Source organism: Acomys minous, assembly GCF_964271855.1.
Source record: "Acomys minous genome assembly, chromosome: 5".
In the NCBI taxonomy this organism is placed as follows: domain Eukaryota; kingdom Metazoa; phylum Chordata; class Mammalia; order Rodentia; family Muridae; genus Acomys; species Acomys minous.
Window position 1 is genome coordinate 85,009,121 of NC_140494.1, and position 23,182 is coordinate 85,032,302.

Genomic DNA, 23,182 nt, shown 5'->3' on the forward strand with positions numbered 1-23,182 from the left:
TGCTGGGATTAAAGGCATACACCACCACTGCCCGGCCCCATAAATTAAATTTTATAATTGTGAAAATATTATTGATTTACCTCCCCTGGGGGCTGAAGACAGCCTTTGAGGTTATATGTACAGTCACCTCAGCACTCAAGAGGCTGAGGCAGAAAGCTGTCCAGTATGAGCCGGCCAGGCTGCTGCTATAGCTTCATTTCTGTTGCTGTGACCAGAAGGAGCAGAAGGGAGGAGGAAGTTTATCTTGTCTCGTGGGTTTGGTCCGTCACTGAGGGAAGGCAGGGCTGCTTGGAACTCCATGAAGCATTACTCTGACCAGGCTAAGGGAGTATAACAGAAACCAATGGAAATGCCTTTTTTAAAAAAAGAATTTATTATTTACACAGTATTCTGCCCCCATGTGTGCCAGCATGCTAGAAGAGGACACCAGATCTCATTATAGATGGTTGTGAGCCACCATGTGCTCTTGATGGCTCACTCATGGGCCGGGACATGCTTACCTGGCTTTTTATACAGTCCAGGTCTACCTGTCCAGAAAATGATGCCACACACGGTGGGCTAAGCTCCCCTACATCAGTTGACAATCAAGGCAGTCCTCCATAGACAGTTAACAGGACAATCTAATCTAGGAAGTTTCTCTCTCACAGCTCTAGCCTGTGTCAAGTTCGTAGTCAAAGCTATAGTTTGGTGCTAGTGCTCTTGTCTAGAGTGTATGAGGTGCCAGGCTTATTCCCTAATACTGCCAGGTTTTTTAAAAATTTATTCTATATGTGAGCATTTTGCCTGCTTGTATGTCTGCATCAAGTGTGTGCTTGGTGCTCTTGGAGTCACAGATAGTTGTGAGTTGCCATGTAAGTGCTGGGAATCAAGCCAGGATCCTCTGCAAGGGCCACCAGTGTTCTTAAGCTCTGAGTCATCTCTCTGTGCCCTTGCTGTAATTTTTTAAAAACTGGGATTAAGGGTACAGTGCCTATAATCCTAGTACTTGGGAGTTAGAGGCAGCACAACCAAAAGTTCAGGGTCATCCTTGGCTACATAGCTCACAGCCAGGGCTACATGAGACCCTATCTGACCATGCCCCCTGCTCCCCACACACATACACAAAGACTGTTTAAGATAAAATGGTCTATTGAGTCTAGGAATATGAGGAGCTATTCAGAATTAAGGAGAAAATTCTTAGATTTTGCAATTTTCTGAAAAGAAAGGAAATGGAGTATTGGGGTTTGATAATAGCAAGGTAGGAAAGACACTGCCTCTAATTAAAAAAAAAAAAAACTTAGTAGGCAAAACATTTACCCTGATTTCTAAAATTAAAGGCTAGACGTTCTGCTCAGTTCATTACTGTGCAGTGACCTGGGAAATATATTACAGAGCATGGGCTCCCGTGTCCATTTGTCCTTACAGCAGTTCTGTAAGGTAAGTAGGGCAAGGACGTGCTTGTCCATGTTTCGAGTGACTAGACCAAGCTGGGGAAGGTAGATGACACACCTTCTATCACACTGCCGAGTCGTGGGGCCTTACTAGGAAAGTAGGCCTCCTAACTGTTGCTGCCTTGTGTGTCAGTGTCCCCATTATAAGTAGGTTTCCACTGAGTGACCCTGCACTTGAGACAAGAGGTTAGTTTGTTAGCGCGTGACTGGAAGTGGCTTCTGATGATCAGATTTCCAGATTACTAAGCAGAAACAAAATCAGCAAGTAAACCAAATGCAGATCTGTTAGCAGAACACAGATTTTTCACAGTCTTTGTCTTCTCATCAAAGACAATGATGAACATTGTATAGAGAGATTTTCATTTTATAGATGAAGAATTTAATCTCTAAGGCTAGTTTTAATCTTATGATGAACTTCAAGAGTTCTTTCAACCCCCCATGTATCTTGTCAAGAAGGCACGTTCCTTTCTGCCCTGCTTTTCCTGGCAGCAGTTACAGGCAGGATGAGCAGCACTGAGCCCCTGTACCTCTGGCTAAAGAGACAAGAAGACAGCAAAGAAGAGTGTTTCTTTTGTCCCCACCCCTCACTTCCCCGCTTTTCAGTCAGTCTTACCGTGTGGCCCTGGGAGGATCTGTTTAGACCAGGAGTGGCCCCTGTGCCAGCAAGGGCATGGGTGAGCTCACAGGCGTCTATGCACACTGTGGAAAGTCAGTAGGAGTGGCCCCTGTGCCAGCAAGGGCATGGGTGAGCTCACAGGCGTCTATGCACACTGTGGAAAGTCAGTAGGAGTGGCCCCTGTGCCAGCAAGGGCATGGGTGAGCTCACAGGCGTCTATGCACACTGTGGAAAGTCAGTAGGAGTGGCCCCTGTGCCAGCAAGGGCATGGGTGAGCTCACAGGCGTCTGTGCACACTGTGGAAAGTCAGTAGGAGTGGCCCCTGTGCCAGCAAGGGCATGGGTGAGCTCACAGGCGTCTATGCACACTGTGGAAAGTCAGTGGAGACAGGGTAAGTCTAGAAAAGCGTGCAGCTGGAGTGCCGGCTTAACTCAGCAGCAGCCAGTCTGAGCAGGTCCTGACAAGTAAGGCCATGGGTAGCTAGCTTCGTCTCAAGAGTGGTGTGAGCTGTTCACGTCTTTATCTCCCTTTCTTTTACAGGCCATCAATATTATGGAGCTGACTTTACAGAAATATGGAAGTTATGAAAAATTTGAACAAGCTACAGGTGGTAGCTTGTTGTCTAAAACACGAATCTGGAGTCATGTTAGGAAGTACATGATGAAGGAAGGCTGCCTCGGTGAGGTACGCACCATGGGAAACTTGGGGACGTGGCTGTGATGTTGGCACTTGCAGTGACTTCCAGTCTTCTTCGTGCGGGTTTTGTGTGATCAGTCCTATTTACTGACTCGGTTGGGATCTTGGCACCTTTCTTTTGCTCTAATTGTCCTTCTTATGTGTTTAGCTTATAACATTATGTGGTCACTCAATGAGAATCATTAGAGAATTTTCTGCAGTGTTCTCTTATTGATAGACCAGTCTTATCAGTCTCAAAGCCTCGGCACTGACAGGGAATCTCTCTCTTCTCTCTCTCTCTCTCCCTCTCTCTCCCCACCCCCTGTGTGTGTGTGTGTGTGTGTGTGTGTGTGTGTGTGTGTGCACGCGCGTGTGCATATGTGTGTGCGCATGCGTGCGTGTGTGTTACCTATAGGTCTCTTACACACACACACACACACACACACCCCATGCTGGTTCTTTCATCCTGTGCAGGTTCTGGGGCTCGAACTTGAGTTGCCAGTTTTCAGGCAAGCATCTTTGCCCATTGAGCCTTCTCACCACTCCCCCCTTTAAAGTACTGAGAATTGAATAAGAGGCCGTGGGCAAGTGATCTACCATGACGCTCTATCTCCTCTTCTTACTTTTGCTTAAGACAGAATCTCACTGAGTTACTCAGGCTGGCCTGCATCCTAGACTGTGTTCCTTCTTGCCTTGGTTTCCCTAGTCTCTTCTGTATTCCTTAGCACAGCCATCTACTTTCTTTTCCGCTTTCTTTGTTCTTTTTTGTTTTGTTTGTGTGTTTGTTTGTTTGTTTTTTAAGACAGGGTCTCTTGGCTGGGCATGGTGGCGCACGCCTTTAATCCCAGCACTCGGGAGGCAGAGGCAGGTGGATCGCTGTGAGTTCGAGCCCTGGTCTACAAAGCGAGTCCAGGACAGTCAAGGCTACGCAGAGAAACCCTATCTTGAAAAAAAAAAAAGACAGGGTCTCTTTTTTTCAGTCCTAACTGTCCTGGAACTTGCTATATAGACCAGGGTGGACTGGAATTCACAGAGATCCTCCTGCCTCTGCCTCCTAAGTGGTAGGACTAAAGGTATGTGCTATCACAACTGGCCTCCTTCATTTTCCTTTCAATCCAATGAAGGTTTTTAAATTCTCAGAGGGTTAAAATTATAAGGGTCAAAAATAAAGCAAATTAGAAGATTCAAATATAATTGGATATACATTAGTTTAATTTAGTTTAGATAATGTATAGGCCTGTTATTTTTTTGTAAAAACTTTCTCCCCTCTCCCTTTGCGTTTTGTATATGTGTACATCCCTGTTGTACTTATTTGTTGTATGTAATTAGATATGTATATGTATGTGGAGGTTGATTCCCCTTCTAGCATGTTGGTATTGGACTGTCTGCGTTGGTGTTGAGCATCCTAACCCACTGACTCATCTCACCAGCGCTATATATGTGTTTTTCCCCTTGCTAGATCGTAGTTCATCTCACTGAAGACCTGCTTTCCAGGGCATCCATGACAGTAGTAAATGGATGCCCAACCCTAACCATCAATATTTCTACTGCACGAGAGCACTGGCTGGAGGGAATGCTGAGGCATGAGATAGGTAGGGACAACCCTTTCTACTTACTCACTTTACTATCAAGAATTGCTCCCTAAAAAAGGTATTCTTTAAATTTTTTTTCCTTAATACTATTTAGTAAAAACTCATGAGATTGTTAAGCCTCACTTGAACTGTGTGTCATTTCAAATTAGAATTTAGATCATGGTCTGGGAAGGCATTTCCGTCCTTTGGGTTTTAGTTCCCCATCTGAAATTGAGGAATACATGCTTAGGAAAGATACAGAAAGAAAAGAAAAAGTTACTCTTCTCCGATTAAAGATCCAGGAAAGTGGGTAGGACTAACACATTCCATGGCTGCTGCTCCATAGGCCACTTCACCAGAGGATTGTTTTCTGGGAAGGAAAAGTATATTATTTCACTAACGGGGGATTTAGTTCCCCAATCTCTACAGCATGGCTTAAGGAGAATCTATTTAGCTGTGAGATGGTCCCTTAGCCAGGTAATTGGCTGGCCAAACTACATTAACTCCAGGATTTTGGGTAGCTTGAAATGTTAGGTTTCCACCTAAGGCCAAAGATAGATTCCATTCTCTTGACCAAGAGAAATAGCTCCCTGTTGCTAGTGTAATGTCTGAGCCTCTGACAGGGGCTAAAATCCCTTAGGGCTATAATCAGGGAATAGATAAAACCCACCTGTGGGGGTCTGAATAGGAATGGCCCCGCTGACTCAAGGGTTCGAGTGCTTGGCCAGGGACTGAGGCCTTGTTGGAATAGTGTGGCTTTTTTTGAGGAAGTGTGTCTCTAGGGGTGGGCTTTGAAACTTATGCCACACTCACTGTGACATTCTCTTCCTACTGCCTGTGGACCAAGATGTAGAACTCTCACCTTCTTCAGCACCATGGCTGCCTGCATGCTGCCATGCTTCCTGCCATGAGAATAATAGACTAAACCTCTGAAAATTACAAACCTACCCCAGTTAAATGTGTTCCTTATAAAGTTGCTGTGCTTATGGTGTCTCTTTACGGCAGTAGAAACCCTAAGACAGAAGGTGGTGCCAGGAGTGGGGTGTTGTGTGACAGGCCTGACTGGGCCTTTGCCTGGAGGAATGGGAACTTTGGAGCTTTGCATTAAGTGAAGCTGAATGGGCCAAACTGGCAGCCATGGAAGACAGTGGTGCTGAGGGCGATTTGGACGGTGGGAGTTGAGCTCAACAAGTTTCAGAGGAGAATATTTGTATGTGGCCTAGAGATCAGTCTTGTGGTATTTTGGCAAAGAATGTGGTTGCTTTCTACCCTTGTCTGAAAAGTCTGCCTGAGGCTAAATTGAAAAGTTTTGGATTAGTTGTATTGGTAGAGGAAATTTCAAAACAACCTAGTATTGACTCTGTTGTGTAGTTATCAGTGTTCACACTTAAGGAGCAAACTGAGTGTGGAAAAATATTTTAAATGTACAGTTTAAGGAGAAAAGGGTCACCAGGAAGTGGAATGGTGCTAAGTCCTGTGTTAAAGGAGATAAACAGATTAAAGAAAAGCCTAGTGTTAATCCCAGCACTCTGAGTTCAAGGCCAGCCTGGTCTACAAAGTGAGTCTAGGAAAGCCAAGGCTACACAGAGAAACCCTGTCTGATGGGGGTTGTGGAGGAGGCAGGGGAGCCTGGTTTTAAATGACCTCTGGGGCAAGATCTCACCCAGCTAAGCTTCCAATTTGGGAAAAGGAATTATAGAAAGTTCAGGGCTGGGTGTGGTGGTGCACACCATTAATCTCAGCACTCCAAAGGCAGAGGTGGGTGGATCTTTGAGTTTGAGGCTATCTTGGTCTACAGAGTGAGTTCCAGGACAACTGAGCTTAGGCAGTGAAGGAAGCCATCAAAACAGACAGCTGGTGCAGATGTAACTGAACAGGGAGCCATGCTCCAGCCCCAGCAAGCAGCAGGACTTGGCAGCTTTGGCCACGAGGTTCTGGCTTTAGAGTCAAGGAGAGAAGAAAGGGGTTGTAGAGTCTCCCCCACCCCATGACTAAGGAACGAGGCCCAGCAGGAGTCAGGGTGTCCCTGCATGGAGGCCCAGAGAGGCCATTGCCTGAGGCTCTGAAAGGTAAACCCAGGTTGCCTTGGAGACCCAAGGAGGGCTGCTGACGTGTGGAGAGCTGAAGTGTTTTAACATGGACATGGGATACAAAGTTTGGCATTTGCCCGGCTGGTTTTGGTCTTGTTTTGGTCCATTCCCATTCATTATGTTCCCTGTCCTCCCTTTTAGGATGCTAATGTATGTCATGTGCCATTACATGTTAAGAGTATGTGGTCTGTTTTTTGATTTTATGGTGATTACAATTGAGAGAGTGCATGAGTCTCAGAAGAGACTTTGAACTTTGGACTTTTAAACAGGTTTGAGACTGTGATAGACTATGGGGACTTCTGTGGTTGGACTGGGTGCATTTCTGCATTATTTTTTCAGCTACAGCCCTATGGAGGAAGGGAATGGAATGTGGTGGTTTGAATAGGAGTGGCCCCCATTGACTTGTGTGGGAATGCTTGGCCATGCAGAGTGGCACTATTAGGAGGTGTGGCCTTGTAGGAGGAGGTGTGGTCTTGTTAGAGGAGGTGTGTCACTACAGGGTAAGCTTGGAAGTCTCAGAAGCTCCAGCCATACCCAATGGGGCATTCTCTTCCTACTGCCTTTGTGCCACCATGTTTTCTGCCATGACAGTGATGGACTAAACCTCTGAAGCTGGAAGCCAGACTCAAATGTTTTCCTTTATAAGAGTTGCCAGGGTTATAGTGTCTCTTCATGGCAATAAAACCCTAGCAGTGTCACCTTCTACCACAAAATTCTAGAGACCCAGTTCCAAAGCTACTGGACAGGAGAGACCGATGTCTGGACTGGAGATTCAGCTCTACGCTCATGTACATCCTCCAGTCAGTGTGAGACAAGAAACCATTTCTGGCCTCCAGACTGGACTGGACTGAGATAATTTTGAGCTTATGGTCAGGAACACAAATTGAGGTCCCATCCCTAAACTTCTGCCTTGTTTCTATCTCTGGTTCTCATTATTTCCACCTTCTGAAGAGGTAACCCTAACTACCTTCAGGACATGTGAGCATCTTAGTGCTAGGTGGGGCTGTGGGTGAGCATTTGGAGTTCCCCTCCAGGGAAATGGTCTGGGAGGCATGGAGATGCAGCAGTGGTTCCCTTGCAGCTACTGACTTGCACTTGGATAGAGTGTGTCTGTGGGATAAAGGCAACAAAGGAGTCTGGGAGTCATAAAATCAGAGCCTTCAAATAGTGGGAAGATTTAGAGCCATCAGAAACAGGCATCAATACAAAGCTTAAAATTGTAAGCCCTAACCAGAGATCCAGGGGAGGCATGGAAGGGTATTGGTATCCCTTTGTTGTGCTCCAAGGGGTTTGTTTGTTTTCTTTGGACTTCAAGACCTAATTCCAGAGTGATGCACCCAGGACCTGTGTTTAGGGGCTCTGATGCTGTTGGGGTGGCTAGAATCACGTATGTGATCTTCCCAGTATGTTCACCAGACGTAACCAGCAACACTGGAAGATGTCAGCTGGACCTTCGTTTGATCTCTCTTCAGCTCCTAGGCACAAACTAGCTGGGAAAGGAATCATGAAAGCCCATCCCCATCCCCCTTGGGAGCTTGGAGATTTTGGGGGTTGTTTGCTTGTTTTCTGAGACAAGGTCTCATGTAGCCCAAGACAATGAACTTTAAAAAATGAATGTTTATTGTTGTTCATGGTTTTATAGATTTCAGCTCCCTATGGGCTAGTAAGGCAGCATATCATGATGGGCTCTTGTAGCCACTACACATGGCCAAGAAAGCAGAAAATGCAAGAGGGAAGCATCTCTCGGCCCCTTCTCACAACTTCACTTGGCCTCACACTTTAAAGGTCCTACACCTCCCAGGAGCACCAAGCTGGGGGCAAGTCTTCAGCTCTTAGGACTCTGAGGAAGAATATTTGAGACGTAACTGCAGATTTTCTTTGGGGAAGAGCAGAGCAGCAGTGTCGTTTATCACTCACGTTTCTTCTGCAGGCACTCATTACTTTCGGGGTATGAACAACCTTCAGCAGCCATGGAACAGTTGGGTTGGCCGCAAAAAGCACGAGTTAAAGCCAAACAACCCTACCGAGGAAGGACTGGCAAGCATTCACAGTGTTCTGTTCAGAAAAGACCCCTTTCTGTGGAGGGCCGCCCTCCTCTACTACACGGTCTACCAAGCCAGCCACATGTCGTTCTGTGAGCTCTTCAAGGACATTGGCAAGTTTGTCAAGGATCCTAATACAAGATGGGATTATTGTGTGAGAGCCAAGAGAGGGTGGACTGACACTTCCCAGCCAGGTCAGTGTTCCTCGGTGGCAGGCTTTCTGACTGTTTAGCTAGTTGTCTGGTCATGTTTTAATCCCTGAATCTGATAATCCAAACCTTTGTCATTTGATGTCAGCTACTTTCCCCCTGTATAGCACACATGGTGTTTATATTATACCCCTTGAAACATTCTGGACCAATAGACTCTGGAAAGAATAATAGGAGCAGTAGTGTGGTGACGTCCACCTGTCACTCCAGCATGCAGGCTGAGGCAGGAGGATAACAAGTTTGAGGTCAGTCAGCTACACATGAGACCCTGACTTAAAAAGGCAGGGGGCTAGCAAGATGGCTTAGCGGGTAGGAGGTGCTTGCTGCCAAGCCTGACAACCTGAATTTGATCCCTGAGACTCGCACAGTGGAAGGGGAAGGGTGATGCCTGCAAGTTGTCCTCTGGCCCCTCCACTTGTGCTGTGTGTGATAAACACACACACTAAATATGTAAATGAAAACACACGCAGCCTTCTGGGTCAACCAATCGCTGGGACTAAGCAGTTACTAATGTTCTGCCATCTCTTCTTCTTTTCTAAGATTGATTTACTTGTGTTTACTTATGTGTATGTGCCTTCGTGAGTTTATGTGTACCATATGTGTAGGCCCTGAGGGCATCAGGACCCCTGGAAGCTGAGTTACAGGCAGATTTGAGCTACCTCCTGTGGGAATGGAAACCTGGCCTGGGGCCTTGGGAAGAGCCGTAGGCAGCCTTCACCACTGAGCCATCCCTCCAGCCCCTCCCTCTGACTTTTAAAAAACAGCTTTTATTGAGATATGTGAGGTGACATATATGCCTTATAGTTAGTTCACCCATTTAAAATATAAACTTCATTGTTTTTCAATATGACTGAGCCATGCAGTTATCACCACTACTTTTAAAATTTTCTTTTTATAAGCCCCACCTCCAAGAAACATATCCACTAGAATTCATTCCCCATATCTTCTCTCCCTCAGCTTCCAGGAAATACATGAGTGGTTTTGACTTTTTGTTTCTGCACATTTACCTGTTTTGAACATTTCATTTTTTCTTCTTTTTTGGGGGGCAGGGGTTGAGACAGGGTTTCCCTGTGTAGTAGCCTTGGCTGTCCTGGACTCACTTTGTAGACCAGGCCAGCCTCGAACTTGAACATTTCATATGTATAGAATTATATATAATTTGTGATCCTTTGTAGCTGGCTCCCTTCAATTAGCAGAATTTTTTTTTCAGTTTGATTTTTCTTTTCTTTCTTTTTCTTTTCTTTCTTTCTTTCTTTCTTACTTTTTTTTGGGGGGGTTGTTTTTTGTTTGCGTTTTCAAGACAGGGTTTCTCTGTGTAGCCTTGGCTGTCCTGGACTCGCTTTGTAGACCAGGCTGGCCTTGAACTCACAGCGATCCACCTGCCTCCGCCTCTGAGTGCTGGGACTACTTCCAGAAGAACTACACCTGGCCCTAGCAGCATGTGTTGTTGACACTCAAACTGTTGCATTTTCCAGTCAGCAGACAGCTCATCAGTTGGCATTCTGGGTGCTCAGGAATGAAGCTGCGCCAAATGTTTATGCCAGCTTGCCTGCAGCTGTGTTTTCATTACACTTAACTATATTTACAAGTGGAAAATATGTTGGTGGGAGTTTGAAGGCGAGCCTCACTTCATAGCTCAGCCTGTCCTGGAACAAACAGAAATCTTCTGCCTCAGCCTCCTGAGTGCTGGCATTACAGGCACAAGCTAGCATACTCTGCTTAGAAGTAGAGTAGTCAGCACATGGCTATGTTCAGGTTTGTGGGCATCCCCAGTGACCCTACTGGCTCACTACATTCACCAGTGTTCAGTGTTCCTCTCCACGTCGTTGCCAACATTTGCAGTTTTTAAATTTTAAGGTTTTCAAGACAGGGTTTCTCTGTGTAGCCCTGGCTGTCCTGGACTCGCTTTGTAGACCAGACTGGCCTTGAACTCAGAGATTCACCTGCCTCTGCCTCCTGAGTGCTGGAATTAAAGGCGTGGTGTATTTCTTTCAGAGAACTATCTGCTTGGGTTTTGCTCATTTTAATTGGATTATTTGCCTTTAAAAAAAATAGACACACAAGAGGTCTTTATGTGGGATACAAATCTGTTGTCAGATCTACAATTTACAAATATTTTCATCATTTTCTGGACTGTCTTTCCAGTTTCTTGTCTTTGACAACTCCATCCAACCCCCCATGCTGGGAATACAGAACTTGGCAAATGTTCTTCATGCCTAGCCTTCTGTCTGTCTGAGGTGTTTGGTGGAGAGGGAACATGTTCATGGAGAGGGAGATCACTGTATGTCTATTGCATGTGCATATATGTGCACATGCTTGGGAAGACCAGAAGTCAGCTTCCCGTATCCTTGCCAAAGAGCCATACACATTTGTAGTATTGTTTTTATTTGGAGGAAGGTTATTTTATGTGTGTGTGTGTGTGTGTGTGTGTGTGTGTGTGTGTGTGTGTGTGTGTGTGAATATGATATGCTTGTGAGAGTGTGTGCACATATGTCATGTTATGAATGTGGAGGTTCCAGGACAACTTTTGAGAGACAGTTCTCTCCTTCCACCCTATTGAGGCAAGTCTCTTCCTGTTCTACCATTCCCTGCGCTAGGCTGGCTGGCTCCCCAAGCCTCTCAGTAGGCCGGTGTGACACATGCATGTCATTGCATCCAGCTTTCGCTCATGGGCTTCAGGCATGGAACTCAGGGAGTCAGGCTTGCATAGTAAGCCCATGAGCCCCTTGAGCCACCTCAGGCTTCTTTACCCCTGAAACAAGTTGTGCCATGTAGCCCTAGCTGGTCTAGAACTCCATCTATAAACCTGTTGACATTGAACTCACACTTGCTGGGATTAAAGCTGTGTGCACTGTGCCCTGCCTAACCCCTTTTTAAACTTTTTTGAGTCAGGGTATGGACTCCACTCCTGGGATTACGAGTGAGTGTGCTCCCATAGCCAACTTTCTTTTCCTACCTTGTATTTTGAGACAGAATTTCTACCTCAGACTTAGGACTCACAGGCTCTACTAGACTAGGGCATCAGTGAGCCCCAGAGGTCACCCATCCCTGCCTTTATGGCACTCGGACTATACACATGCGTGACCACAGCCAGCTTTATACATGGGTGTTTTTACATACATGTTGGGATCAAACTGAGGCTCCTGCTCCCACAGCAAGCACTTTTCTGACTAAGCCACTCTAGCCCTCTTGGCTTTTTATTTTTATTTATTTATTTATTTATTTTGAGACAGGGTTTCTCTGTGTAGCCTTGGCTGTCCTGGACTCTCTTTATTGACCAGGCTGTCCTCGAACTCACAGAGATCTGCCTGCCTCTGCCTCTGCCTCTGCCTCTGCCTCTCAAGAGCTGGGATTAAGGCATGTGCTGCCACACCCAGCTTATCCCTCTTGGCTTCTTAATATTTACTTTTTTCTGTGTATGGGTATTTTAACTGCATGTGTGTCTATGATGCCTGCTGTCTGTAGAGTCTAGAAGGTTGTGTCAGATCCCCTGGGACTGGAGTTAGAGATGCTTGTGAGCCTCCATGTGGGTGCTGGGAATCACATCAAGGTCCTCTACAAAGGTAACAACTCTATCCCTAAGACCTTTTTAGAAACAGACATCTTGAAATTTATATAAAGCAAGGACAGTTTTAAGATGCTGAACTCTTGTTAATACATTACCCAAGTTTAGTATTCATTGACATTTTCCTACTGAATCATCTGCCCTTCTGTGTTCCTGCTTTCCTTATGACAATGTAAATCTGATTCCAGTATCATGTCATGGATATCTCAGTGTGTATCTCTAGGTAGTTATGACAGTGTTGTTCCTAATTGCCATGCTACTAGCATTCCTAATAAAATTAGCCATAATTCCTTAATATGTGACTACATAGAGAATATAGTCCACTTACTGTTTTTCCAAAGATTTTATTTTATTTTTTGGCATATACATTTATATTATTACACATAAATTAAAAAATTAGGTACAGCAAGAAGAACCATGAAACGATCAGGGATTATATGAATGTTACATCCATCGTGTCTTGGCTAACTGTATTTGGCAACCTTGTAGAAACCATCTTCCTATCTTGGTGATTCTAAAATTCTGAATGAGAATCAATATCTGTCATATCTCACTTCTGCCAACTTTTTAAAGTAATTTATTTTTATTTTATGTGCATTAGCATTTAGCTTACATGTATGCCTGTGTGAGGGCGTTAATCTTAGAGTTGTAAGACAGTTGTGAGCTTCCATGTGGGTGCTCGGAGTTGACCCCAGGTCCTCTGGAAGACTGGTCAGTGCTCTTAACCACCGAGCCATCACTTCAGCCCCTTACATTTTGTTTTTTAAAAGCTCAAGCACGTTATGAGAGTATCTTTGTGTTGATTGTGGCTTTTTTGTTTGAGACAAGGTTTCACAGTGTACACTTGTTAACCTTTTTCATGACCTCCCGAGTGCTGGGATTACAGTGTGAGCACTATTCCATATTAGGTTTGTGTGTGTGAATGAGTCAAACTTTTTTCTTGTAAGGAGATTCCTCTCAGCAGTTCCTACTTCTAACCCTGTATTGTCTTTTGTCAAGGAGGAGGTTAGGTCTGGTTATTTGTGAGAGGGCCTCTCTATTATGTGGCCCTGGCTGTCCTAGAACTTACTCTATAGACCAGGCTATCCTGGAACTCACAATGTAGACCAGGCTGACCTCAAACAGAGATCCTCCTGCCTCTGCCTCCTGAGTGCTGGGGTTAAAGGCATGTCCCATGGTGCCTGGCATAATCCTATACAATCTTTAAATGCTGGCTCTCATCATTTTCATGGGAAGAAACAATATAAAAATCACCTAGAGTTTACTTATTTTGAGTTATTTTTTGAGTTAGAGGCTCACTCTGAGAGTGTGGTTAGGGCCGTTGTTGACTTTGAGATCCGCTTGCCTCTGCCTCCAGAATGTTAGGATTATTAATAGACAGTACTCTTACCTTTGTGTGTATGTACATAGGGGCATTTAGTTCTCTTTCTCTCTCTCTCTGTCTCCCTCCCTCCCTCCCCCCTCCCTCCCTCCCTCCTCTGTTTTTCCTTCCTTCCTCTCTTCTATTTTGTTTTTTCCAAGACGGTTTCTCTGTGTAGCCCTGGCTGTCCTAGAACTCACTCTGTAGACCAGGCTGGCCTTGAACTCAGAGATCTGCCTGCCTCTGCCTCCCAAGTGCTGGGATTAAAGACCACCACACCTGGCAGTTTTTGTTGTTTTTTCTTATGAGACAAGGATTGGTAGTCCAGGCTGTCCTCAGCCTCGCTGTGTGCTTCTGATGCTCTTACCCATCTCTAGAGTTAAAGATGTGCACCACTATCCCGGGCTTGTGCAGGGTGGGCTTCCAGGCCAGGGCTCCCTACATACTAGGCAAGCACTGTACCCTCTGAGCTACATACCCATCATGTTAGGTGCTTTGTTTCTGAGACAAGGTCTCACAAGGTAGCTCTGGTTGACTAGGAATTCCCTGTGTAGATCAATGCAATACCACTCCCCAGGAAGCTAAGATGGGAAATGGATGTGAGTTCAAAGCCAGCCTGGGCTACACAGTAGAAGCCAGTTTCACTGACAGTTTTTTAGATGTAGGTTCTTAGACTTGAGCTGAGGTCCTCATGATTGAGAGGCGAGCTCTTTACAGACTGCGGTGTTTCCTGAGCCTGAAACCTAGTCTCAAAACGAAGCACCAGAAGCCCAATCAACCTAAACGCCACCCAGGAGAATCAGTCACAGCTTCCCAAGTACCCGGGATCACAGGGATGTGCCATCGTGTGCCTAACTCTTTTATAGTTAGGACAGGGTTATTGCTGCTTAGCACAAAGCAGACAGAGGAGAATAGGATGTTCAGAAACCCCACATGTCCATATTGCCCTTGTTAAGACCTCTCACCCTAGCCCTCCATCACACCAAGGACACACTCATACTCACCTGGTGAGGGCAGGGCAATGCTTCTAAGTCAAGGTTTTTAAGTGCCAGTCTTTAGTTTTGGAGAACACACTATTTTAATTAAGAAAAAGTAAAGGGGGTTCTTCATAGCAAAGTACTGGTCTCTGTACTATCAACACTGTCCTGTTACTTTCCAAGATCTTACATTTTATGTTGTGAAGACAACTGAATAAAAATGAACATGGGGCCGGGCGTGATGGTGCACTTCTTTAATCCCAGCACACTGGAGGCAGAGATAGGCGGATCTCTGTGAGTTCGAGGCCAGCCTGGTTTATAAAAGAGAGTCCAGGACAGCCAGGATTGTTAGACAGAGAAACCCTGTCTTGAAAAACCTAAAAGAAAGAAAGGAAGGAAAGAAAGAAAAATGAACATGGGCCAGGCATGGTGTTACATTGCTTCGATCCCTGCAGGAGAAAGAGGCGGGCAGATCTCTAAGTACAAGGCCAGCCTGCTGTATAGAGTAAGTGCCAGGGCAGCTAAAGCCACAAGGTGAATGAGACCCTGTTGCAAATAGTAAAGACTAGAGAGCTGTTTCTACCATAAAGACAATGGTTAGCATATAACAGCCTGTTTCTTTAAACATGAGACGGTAAACACTGGGGCTGGAAAGATGGCTCATCAATTAAGAGTGTGTACTGGTTTTGACAAGGACCTGAGTCTAATTCCCAGCACCCACCCTAGGCAGCTCACAGCTTCAGCCCCAAGAGATCGGATACCTCTGGCTGCCTCAGGAACCCATGCTCAGGGCTGGGTGTCTGTGCATGCACACACACATTCACACACACACACACACACACACTCACACACACACACATTATTAAAAATAAAATATCCTTCTAAAGAGAAAGAAAGTAAACATTTTTCTGGTTCCTCCAGGGTGTTTCAGTAAAGACCAGGTGTATTTGGATGGAATCCTTCAAATCCTTCGATTCAGAGAGTCCATAGACTTTCATCTGCTGACTGCCCTGGGCAAGGTGAGTAACCAGTGCCCAACACTCAAAGCAGCTCAGAGCCAAGCCGCTTTTACTTTATTGCTCTTGGACCAAGTTTCTCTTTTGTGATCACAGATAACAGAAGGGAATTTTCCCTGTGCTCACTAAGGAATAGAAAATTTGGGAAAATGTAATTTTATTTTTATGTTCATCTTTAAAAAAAAAACTTGGGCTGAGCCTCCACAATGCCAGGCGTGGTGGCGCACGCCTTTAATCCCAGCACTCGGGAGGCAGAGGCCGGCGGATCGCTGTGAGTTCGAGGCCAGCCTGGTCTACAAAGTGAGTCCAGGACAGCCAAGGCTAACACAGAGAGACCCTGTCTCGAAAAACCAAAAAAAAAAAGATAGAAGTGCAATATGACTATGATTTCTTCTCAAAATTCCCATCCCTTCCTGCTCAAACTATGGCACCAGCCAAAGACAATACGTGAAGTAAACATCGAACCCTGACCCAGATCTAGCCAATGGACAGGACATTCTCCACAGTTGAGTGGAGAGTGGGGTCTGACTTTTACACAAACTCTGGTGCCCCATATTTGACCACGTCCCCTGAATGGGGAGACCTGGTGGCACTCAGAGGAAGGATAGCAGCCTACCAAGAAGAGACTTGCTACCCTATGAGCATATACAGGGGGAGGAGGTCCCCCTCAGTCACAGTCATAGGGGAGGAGAATAGGGGGAAAATGGGAGGGAGGGAGGAACAGGAGGATATAAGGGGTGGGATAACAATTGAGATGTAATATGAATAAATTACTAAAATATATTTTTAAGAAAGTTCCCAACCTAGAAGACTGGTGCCAAGCCAGGCTTGGTAGTGCACGCCTTTAATCCCAGCACTGGGAGACAGAGACAGGCGGATCGCTGTGAGTTCAAGACCAGCCTGGTCTACAAAGGGAGTCCAGGGCAGCCAGATAACACAGAGAAACCCTGCCTCAAAAAACCAAAAAGAGCCTGGTGGCACACGCCTTTAATTCCAGCACTTGGGAGGCAGAGGCAGGCGGATCTCTGTGAGTTTGAGGCTAACCTGTTCTACAGAGTGAGTTCCAGGACAGCCAAGGCTACACAGAGAAACCCTGTCTCAGAAACAAAAACAAATGAGGGGGAAGGAAGAGGAAGGAGGAAGAAGAGAAGAAGCAGCAGCTGCTGCTGCTCTAGCTAAAGCTGAGAGCAGTGCTCACCTGTGGGCACAGGTTTGTTAGGAATCCCACCTCATTTACCACATAGCAACAGCAGCTTCCCAGCCAGGGCTATGGCGTCCTCCACCACGAGCCTCGGGCCAGGTTTAAAGTTCCCTTACAGAAGTCTTTCCTATGGAGAGAGCCTCAATTCTGACCACGAAGCAGTTGGCCATCCCTGTAAGACGTGCCACTTCTGCCACAGTGGACACAGCACGGAGCCCACTGCTGAGTTAGACTGTGGGGACAGCCCCTCCCCCGCAGCCCGCAGAGCACATTTTTAAGTGCTGGGAAAATGAAACGTGAGAGCAAGAGAACCTGACCCAGTGTTTCTGCCACCGTGATGAGTAGACGCAGGAGGCCAGGACGGGAGAGACTGACCGTGCTAGCTATAGCCTGACTCTGATTTAGACTGAATAGAGAGACTTGAGTTTAAACTTCTACCTGAGGATGTAGCTCAGTGGTAGAGTACTTGCCTGGCAACTCAGGCCAAAGATCAAGTCAGCCCTGAACACACAGAAGCTCACTGCCTAATGTCCACACAGACTGATTCAGTTCCGAGATAGGGTGTGAGGTCAGATACTTTCTGTTCTCTTTTATACCTAGCCATGAGAGGACATAAAATAATGTTTAATGTTGTAGAGGAAAGTAAATGTATTTGCCTTTGTATTTTGCAACTATTACTTTGACAATCCATGTTTTGGGTTTGGTTTTGATACAAGGTCTCACTATGTAGCCCAGGCTGGCCCTAAACTCACAGAGATCCAGCTATCTCTGCAAGTTCCCAAGTGCTGGGATTAAAGATGTAAGCCACATAACTGCATGCTTTCATTTCCGGTCCAAGGAAAAAATTCACCTCCAAATGTAACTTGTGGTTGTAAAAACGGTTCCCTTTTTTCAGGTATCTTATGAAGACGTGGAACGCCTGAAAGGATTGGCGGTTACTGAGAACATGCGGGTCCCTCACTTCCTCCAGGACCACAGCCGGTACAGGGAACACTTGGAGAAGATCATGGAGGTGAACAAGCTGACTGACGCCGAGCTGAAAGGCCTCATCTAAGAGGCAGTACCTTCTCCTCTGTGTTAGCAGCCAGAGGCACCTAGCGCCTGCACAACTAGGCGAGAAAAGTGCTGGCTGACCTCAGTCTACGAAGGCCAGCCCTCAGGATCCAGCTGAAATGCTAGGTTATACATAGACCTGAAACCATCTTCCTCAACTGTTTCTATAGCTGCAAGTGGAAGTCGCTTCTCTTTTCATCCAGGTCTCTGCAGAGACAGTGAAGATCCGACTTCTGCTGCAGACTCCAGGACTAGCTGTGAACCTGAGCACTGAGGCCAGCTCTGGATTGGAGAAATCCAACCTTGTGTAATCCAAGGTTCCGTTTCCTTTGCTAAACAGTAATAGTTCTTCTTGGAAATACCCATTTTTGTAACACCCCTACAGGCTAGCAATAGCTAAGAGTTCTTATTTTTCTTATGTTAATGTTAAAAGGAGAATGAAAAAATTTTAAATTTTCATTAAGTTCTTTATTTTATATATTTTTCACCTTACTTTATCAGCGTATATTAAACTAGAGTGGTGTGTGTTGTGTGCGTGTGCGTGTGCGTGTGCGTGGGGGTCAGACATGGGTGTGCTCTGCCATTGGGCTGTACCCCCCAGCCTCAACATTTGTCTCTTTTACCTGTTCCCTCCTCCGTTGCTGAGTACACAGGATCCCAGGTTGGCAATGCCTAGAGTGCCACCCACAGACTGTTCACACTACAGAAACATAGTAATAATGCCTTTCAATTTTTAGTCAAGTTTTAAGACCCTCCCTTGGCAGGGAAGTAGAGCGACAGTCCCTGCAGGAGGGGTCTCGAAACTGAGTTGCTGCTTTCTGCCTTTTATCAAGTACTAACTTCCTGAAGCTGTTTAACCACTCAAACAGGTGGGGAAACTGAGGCCACTCACCTTGTTTGGCATATGCCACGAGGAGAGGACAGGCTGGCCAAGGTAGGAAAAGTGAAATTTCTATGCAGTCCCTTCTGATAAAGAGCCTTCGATCAATTTGATACAGCTTGGATTTCTGAGAACACTGCATTGCCTCCCTGCTTGCAGCATGTACAGCTGGCCGCATAACTGGCTCTTCCTGCAGCTTTCCAGCCAGGATGAGTAGTGCTATAAGTACCCCATGCTAGCTGCAGTGACTTTACCCGAAGCTCCCTGAGGGCCTAGTTCTACCTCCACGCAGGCTGACATATGCTGCCGACTCTCACAGACAATACTGCAGAGCCTGGGACGCTGTTGGGAAGGCTGGGCTACCGGGTTTTCTCCTTCACGTTTCTGGAAGGGCTTGCTTCAGGTAACAGTGGTGCAAGTGCACTTGGGGTCTCCTCTGAGTAAGAGCCACACCTCTTGCCTTGGCCTCCTCACTCCACACACAGTGTCTGCTCATGTTTGCCAGGCAGGGGTGGGGCTTGAGAGGTGACACCTCTCCCTGACCTCTCAAGCATACCTCTCCTTGCAGCACAGTGCTGTGCTTTCAGCTTTGTGTTCTCTCGCCTCATCTTAAAACACATCCAAGGGACTGTGCAAGCAGTCGTACAAGAGGAAGAAGGGCCTGTTTACGTCCCATGATCTACACCCACATTCTTACAAGCTCAGTGCTTGCAGGGAGTAACGCTGCTAACATTACCGCATGGTTAAAATAGAGACCTCTGCAGCCTTTGTTTCTTGTGAGGTAATTGGCAGTGGTTCTCAAGTGGGCGGATCTTCTGTCTCTGATTAGGGAAGGGAATTGCTTTCTTGCCTTACTGCTGTGGTGCAAAGATAAAAAGAATAAATTACAAAAGCTTTCTGCAGAGCAACATGACCTTAGGTTACATTGACTGTCTTTAAGACTCTTCAAAAGTTAACAGCAGCTAAAAGTGCTGTCAGAACAGCAGAAGTGGCTGAAGACCTTCACTGTCAAATGAGGCTGATGGGCAGGTGTGGCGCACACCTGTAATCTGAGGACTTGGAGGCAGAGGCAGGCGGGTCTCTGAGTTCTGGGCCAGCCAGGAATACGTAGTGAGGCCCTGTTTCAAAACAAAACAATAAATTGAGGTTGATGCTATTTTTTTTCTCTTTACTATATTGAAGGTAAGATCAGTTTTGTTTCCTCAAAAATTTTAATAAAAGATTGAAATGTATTTAAATTGAAGATATATAAATTTTAATTGTAATAGGTATTTACCATACCTATTACCATAAATTAGCCAGGCGTGGTGGCGCACGCCTTTAATCCCAGCACTTGGGAGGCAGAGGCAGGCAGATCACTGTGAGTTCGAGGCCAGCCTGGTCTATAAAGTGAGTCCAGGACAGCCAAGGCCAATACAGAGAGACCCTGTCTTGAAAAACCGAAAGAATCCATAAGTTTTGCCTACTACAATTCATTCTTTTCCTTATTTCTGTGTGTATGTGCATGTGCTTGCACGTACCATTGTGGTTTTTTTTTCCAAGTCAGGGTTTCTCTGTGTAGTCTTGGCTGTCCTGGACTCACTCTGTTGACCGTGCTGTCCTGAACTGACAGAGATCCTGCCTCTGCCTCCCAAGCGCTGCCACCACGCCCAGCGCACGCACTCTTGTGGAGGGCAGGGGACATCTTTGTGGAGTCTGTTCTCCTTTCACTGTTGACTAGGGTCACAGGTTTGCTGAGGCAAGGGATTTCACCCACTGAGCCATCTCCTTGATCCTACCTGTTAATTCTAACATATCATTGGGTCAGATTCGAATTTTGATAAAGTGTTAAGCTTTAATACCAGATGGAGTGAAAGTAAGTTTAAAGTTGGGGGCCTAGAAGGACAGATGGCTAATGGGAAAGTGCCTGCCATACAGTCAGGGGGTTCTGAATGAGGTCCCCTAGAAGTCACAGTGAGAGCCAGGTGGGAGGCAGACACCAGAAGGCAGGACCACCTCTGGGCTGCTGTCCGCCAGTCTAGCTGAACTGGTCAGAGGAATCCTGTCTCAAAACAACAAAAACAACAAAAAACAAACAAAAGGTCCACACATAGTGAAACAACAGCAAATGGCAACACGGCCAGGTGCGTTGGTGCATCCCTGTAACCCTAAAGGGAAGAATGTGGATCTCTGTGGACTTAAGGCTAGTGCCAGACCCCGCGCAAACAGTTCTTAGACCAGGGAGAGAAACTGAGAAATAAAAGAGCAGAAATAAGAAACTGAGACAAGAAATAGTCGGAAACAAAGGACAGACTCTAGTGGGCATGCAGTCAAAACCACACGACCCCTCAGCTTTATTCACCAGTTCACTTTATACACATCTCAGGCGTGGGGAAACAAAGCAAAAGGTCGCTCTCAGGAGATAATGTGGACATTCTCATGGGAAAGGCAGTGTAATCTCCATTGACTCTCAGCCTTGAGGCCACTGTGCTTTTTCTGAGAGTCTGAAGACCTTGAGTGTGCACTTGGCAGAACAGCTTGCTTAATCACAGTCTCAGCAATCTATGTGATTCCTGTGTTAGAGCAGAGAGCACGAGAGCAATGCTTATGGGCAGAGAGCCTTTACAGACGGCTCCTGACAGGCTAGCCTGGTCTATAAATTCTAGACCAGCGAGATTTACATAGAGACCCTATCTCAAAACAAAACAAAACAAAAAACAAGCATTGGCAGTAAGCACCTGTGATGCTCGTACTCAGCAAGTGGAGGCAGGAGGATCAAGTCCACACTCATGCTCAGCTACGGAGTGAGTTTGAGGTCAGAGAGAGAGGAGAGAGAGAAGAGGAGAGAGAGGAGAGAGAAGAGAGAGAGAGGAGGGGGGAGAGAGAGAGAGGAGAGAGACGAGAGGAGGGGGGAGAGAGAAGAGAGGAGAGAGAGGGGGAGAGAGAGAAGAGAGGAGGGGGGAGAGAGAGAGAAGAGAGGAGGGGGGAGAGAGAGGAGGGGAGAGAGAGAGAAAGAGAGAGGGGGAGAGAGAGAAGAGAGGAGGGGGGAGAGAGGAGGGGGGAGAGAGAGGAGGGGGAGAGAGAGAAAACAGATGAGCATTAAGTAGGGATCAGAAAGAAAATGCAGATGCCTTCACACACAAGGAACAAATAGCTGGTCTTTGCATCAGAAAGCTTTGTCAGGCCAAGTATGGCGCGATATGCCTATAATCTTAGCCTTGGAATATAGAGACAGGGATACTGAGTTTTCGGCTAGCCTGGGCCACATAACAATACCTTATAGATGGTTCATTGGTTAAGAGGACTGTGTGCTCTTCTAGAGGTCCTGAGGTCAATTCCCAGCAACCACAAGGTAGCTCAACCATCTATAATGAGATCTGGTGCCCTCTTCTGGCCTGCAGGCATACATGTGGGCAGAACACTGCATATGTAATAAAACAAAAACATCCATTGGCCTTGTTAGCCTGCTTTTTTTTTTTCTTCACTGTTACTCCCATAGCTAAAGGAATAATTCCTTTATTCCTGATGCCCGGATGTGAAAGGCCAGGAGCTGCCAGGTAGAGCTTGTGGAGTTATCCTGACATGATACATGCTGCTGCCATGATACATGCTGCTGCCATGATACATGCTGCTGCCATGATACATGCTGCTGCCATGATACATGCTGCTGACATGATACATGCTACTGAAACGATACATGCTGCTGACATGATACATGCTGCTGACATGATACATGCTGCTGACATGATACATGCTGCTGACATGATACATGCTAAAGCTCAGGGTGTTTTGGGTAGGAAAGTGTTGGCAGTTTTGTTGGTTTTTTTTTGTTGTTGTTGTTGTTGAGACAGAATCTAATGTGGCTCATGTTAACCCTGAATTTGTTGTATAGCCAAGGATAGCCTTGAATTTTTGCCCCTGTCTCAAGAGTGCTGGAATTACAGATGTGCACACCAAGCCTGAGAAATCTGAATAGCCACAAGGGTGTGATAGCTAAAGGTGTTAAGTATTTCAATTCAGGTCAGCACAGCACTTGTTCCAGCTCCTGTCACCTGGAAGCACCCTCCCTGCCCCACCCCCACCGGCGATATTAGAATAGTCGCTAATTGTTAGTTATCTATCTCCAAGAAAACCAATTAGCTACAAAGTAAGTCCAGGACAGCCAAGGCTAACACAGAGAAACCCTGTCTCGAAAAACAAACAAAAAAGAAAGAAAGAAAGAAAGAAAGAAAGAAAGAAAGAAAGAAAGAAAAAGAAAAAAGAAAACCAACTAGCTTAGATCCTATTGGGAAGCAGATTCTGCTGAGTCCAGGACATAGCAACATCTTTTTGCTCTAGATCAATGGTTATCAACTGTAGGTTGTGACCCCCTTACACATCACATATTAAATATTTTTTGTTTGTTTTTTTTAGACAGGGTTTCTCTGTGTAGCCCTGGCTGTCCTGGAACTTGCTCTGTAGCCCAGGCTGGCCTTGAACTCACAGAGATCTGCCTGCCTCTGCCTCCCAAGTGCTGGG

At 46.0% G+C, this 23,182-nt stretch overlaps 1 protein-coding gene across 5 annotated transcripts in view; it reads left to right on the plus strand.

Annotated features, from left to right (window-relative positions):
* The window catches only part of MATCAP2 (microtubule associated tyrosine carboxypeptidase 2), a gene marked incomplete at its 5' end in the record, with an annotated part of 44,317 nt that extends 26,041 nt beyond the window's left edge, over positions 1 to 18,276 (plus strand). For all 5 annotated transcript variants that reach the window (XM_084782924.1, XM_084782926.1, XM_084782925.1 and 2 more), the window contains 5 exons: positions 2,587 to 2,730; positions 4,181 to 4,313; positions 8,313 to 8,618; positions 15,457 to 15,554; positions 17,648 to 18,276. In XM_084782924.1, coding sequence (XP_084639050.1) covers positions 2,587 to 2,730; positions 4,181 to 4,313; positions 8,313 to 8,618; positions 15,457 to 15,554; positions 17,648 to 17,806 — 840 coding nt within the window. In that variant the 3' untranslated portion in view covers positions 17,807 to 18,276. The remainder of the gene's footprint in view (positions 1 to 2,586; positions 2,731 to 4,180; positions 4,314 to 8,312; positions 8,619 to 15,456; positions 15,555 to 17,647) is intronic.
* Positions 18,277 to 23,182: the final 4,906 nt, after the last annotated feature.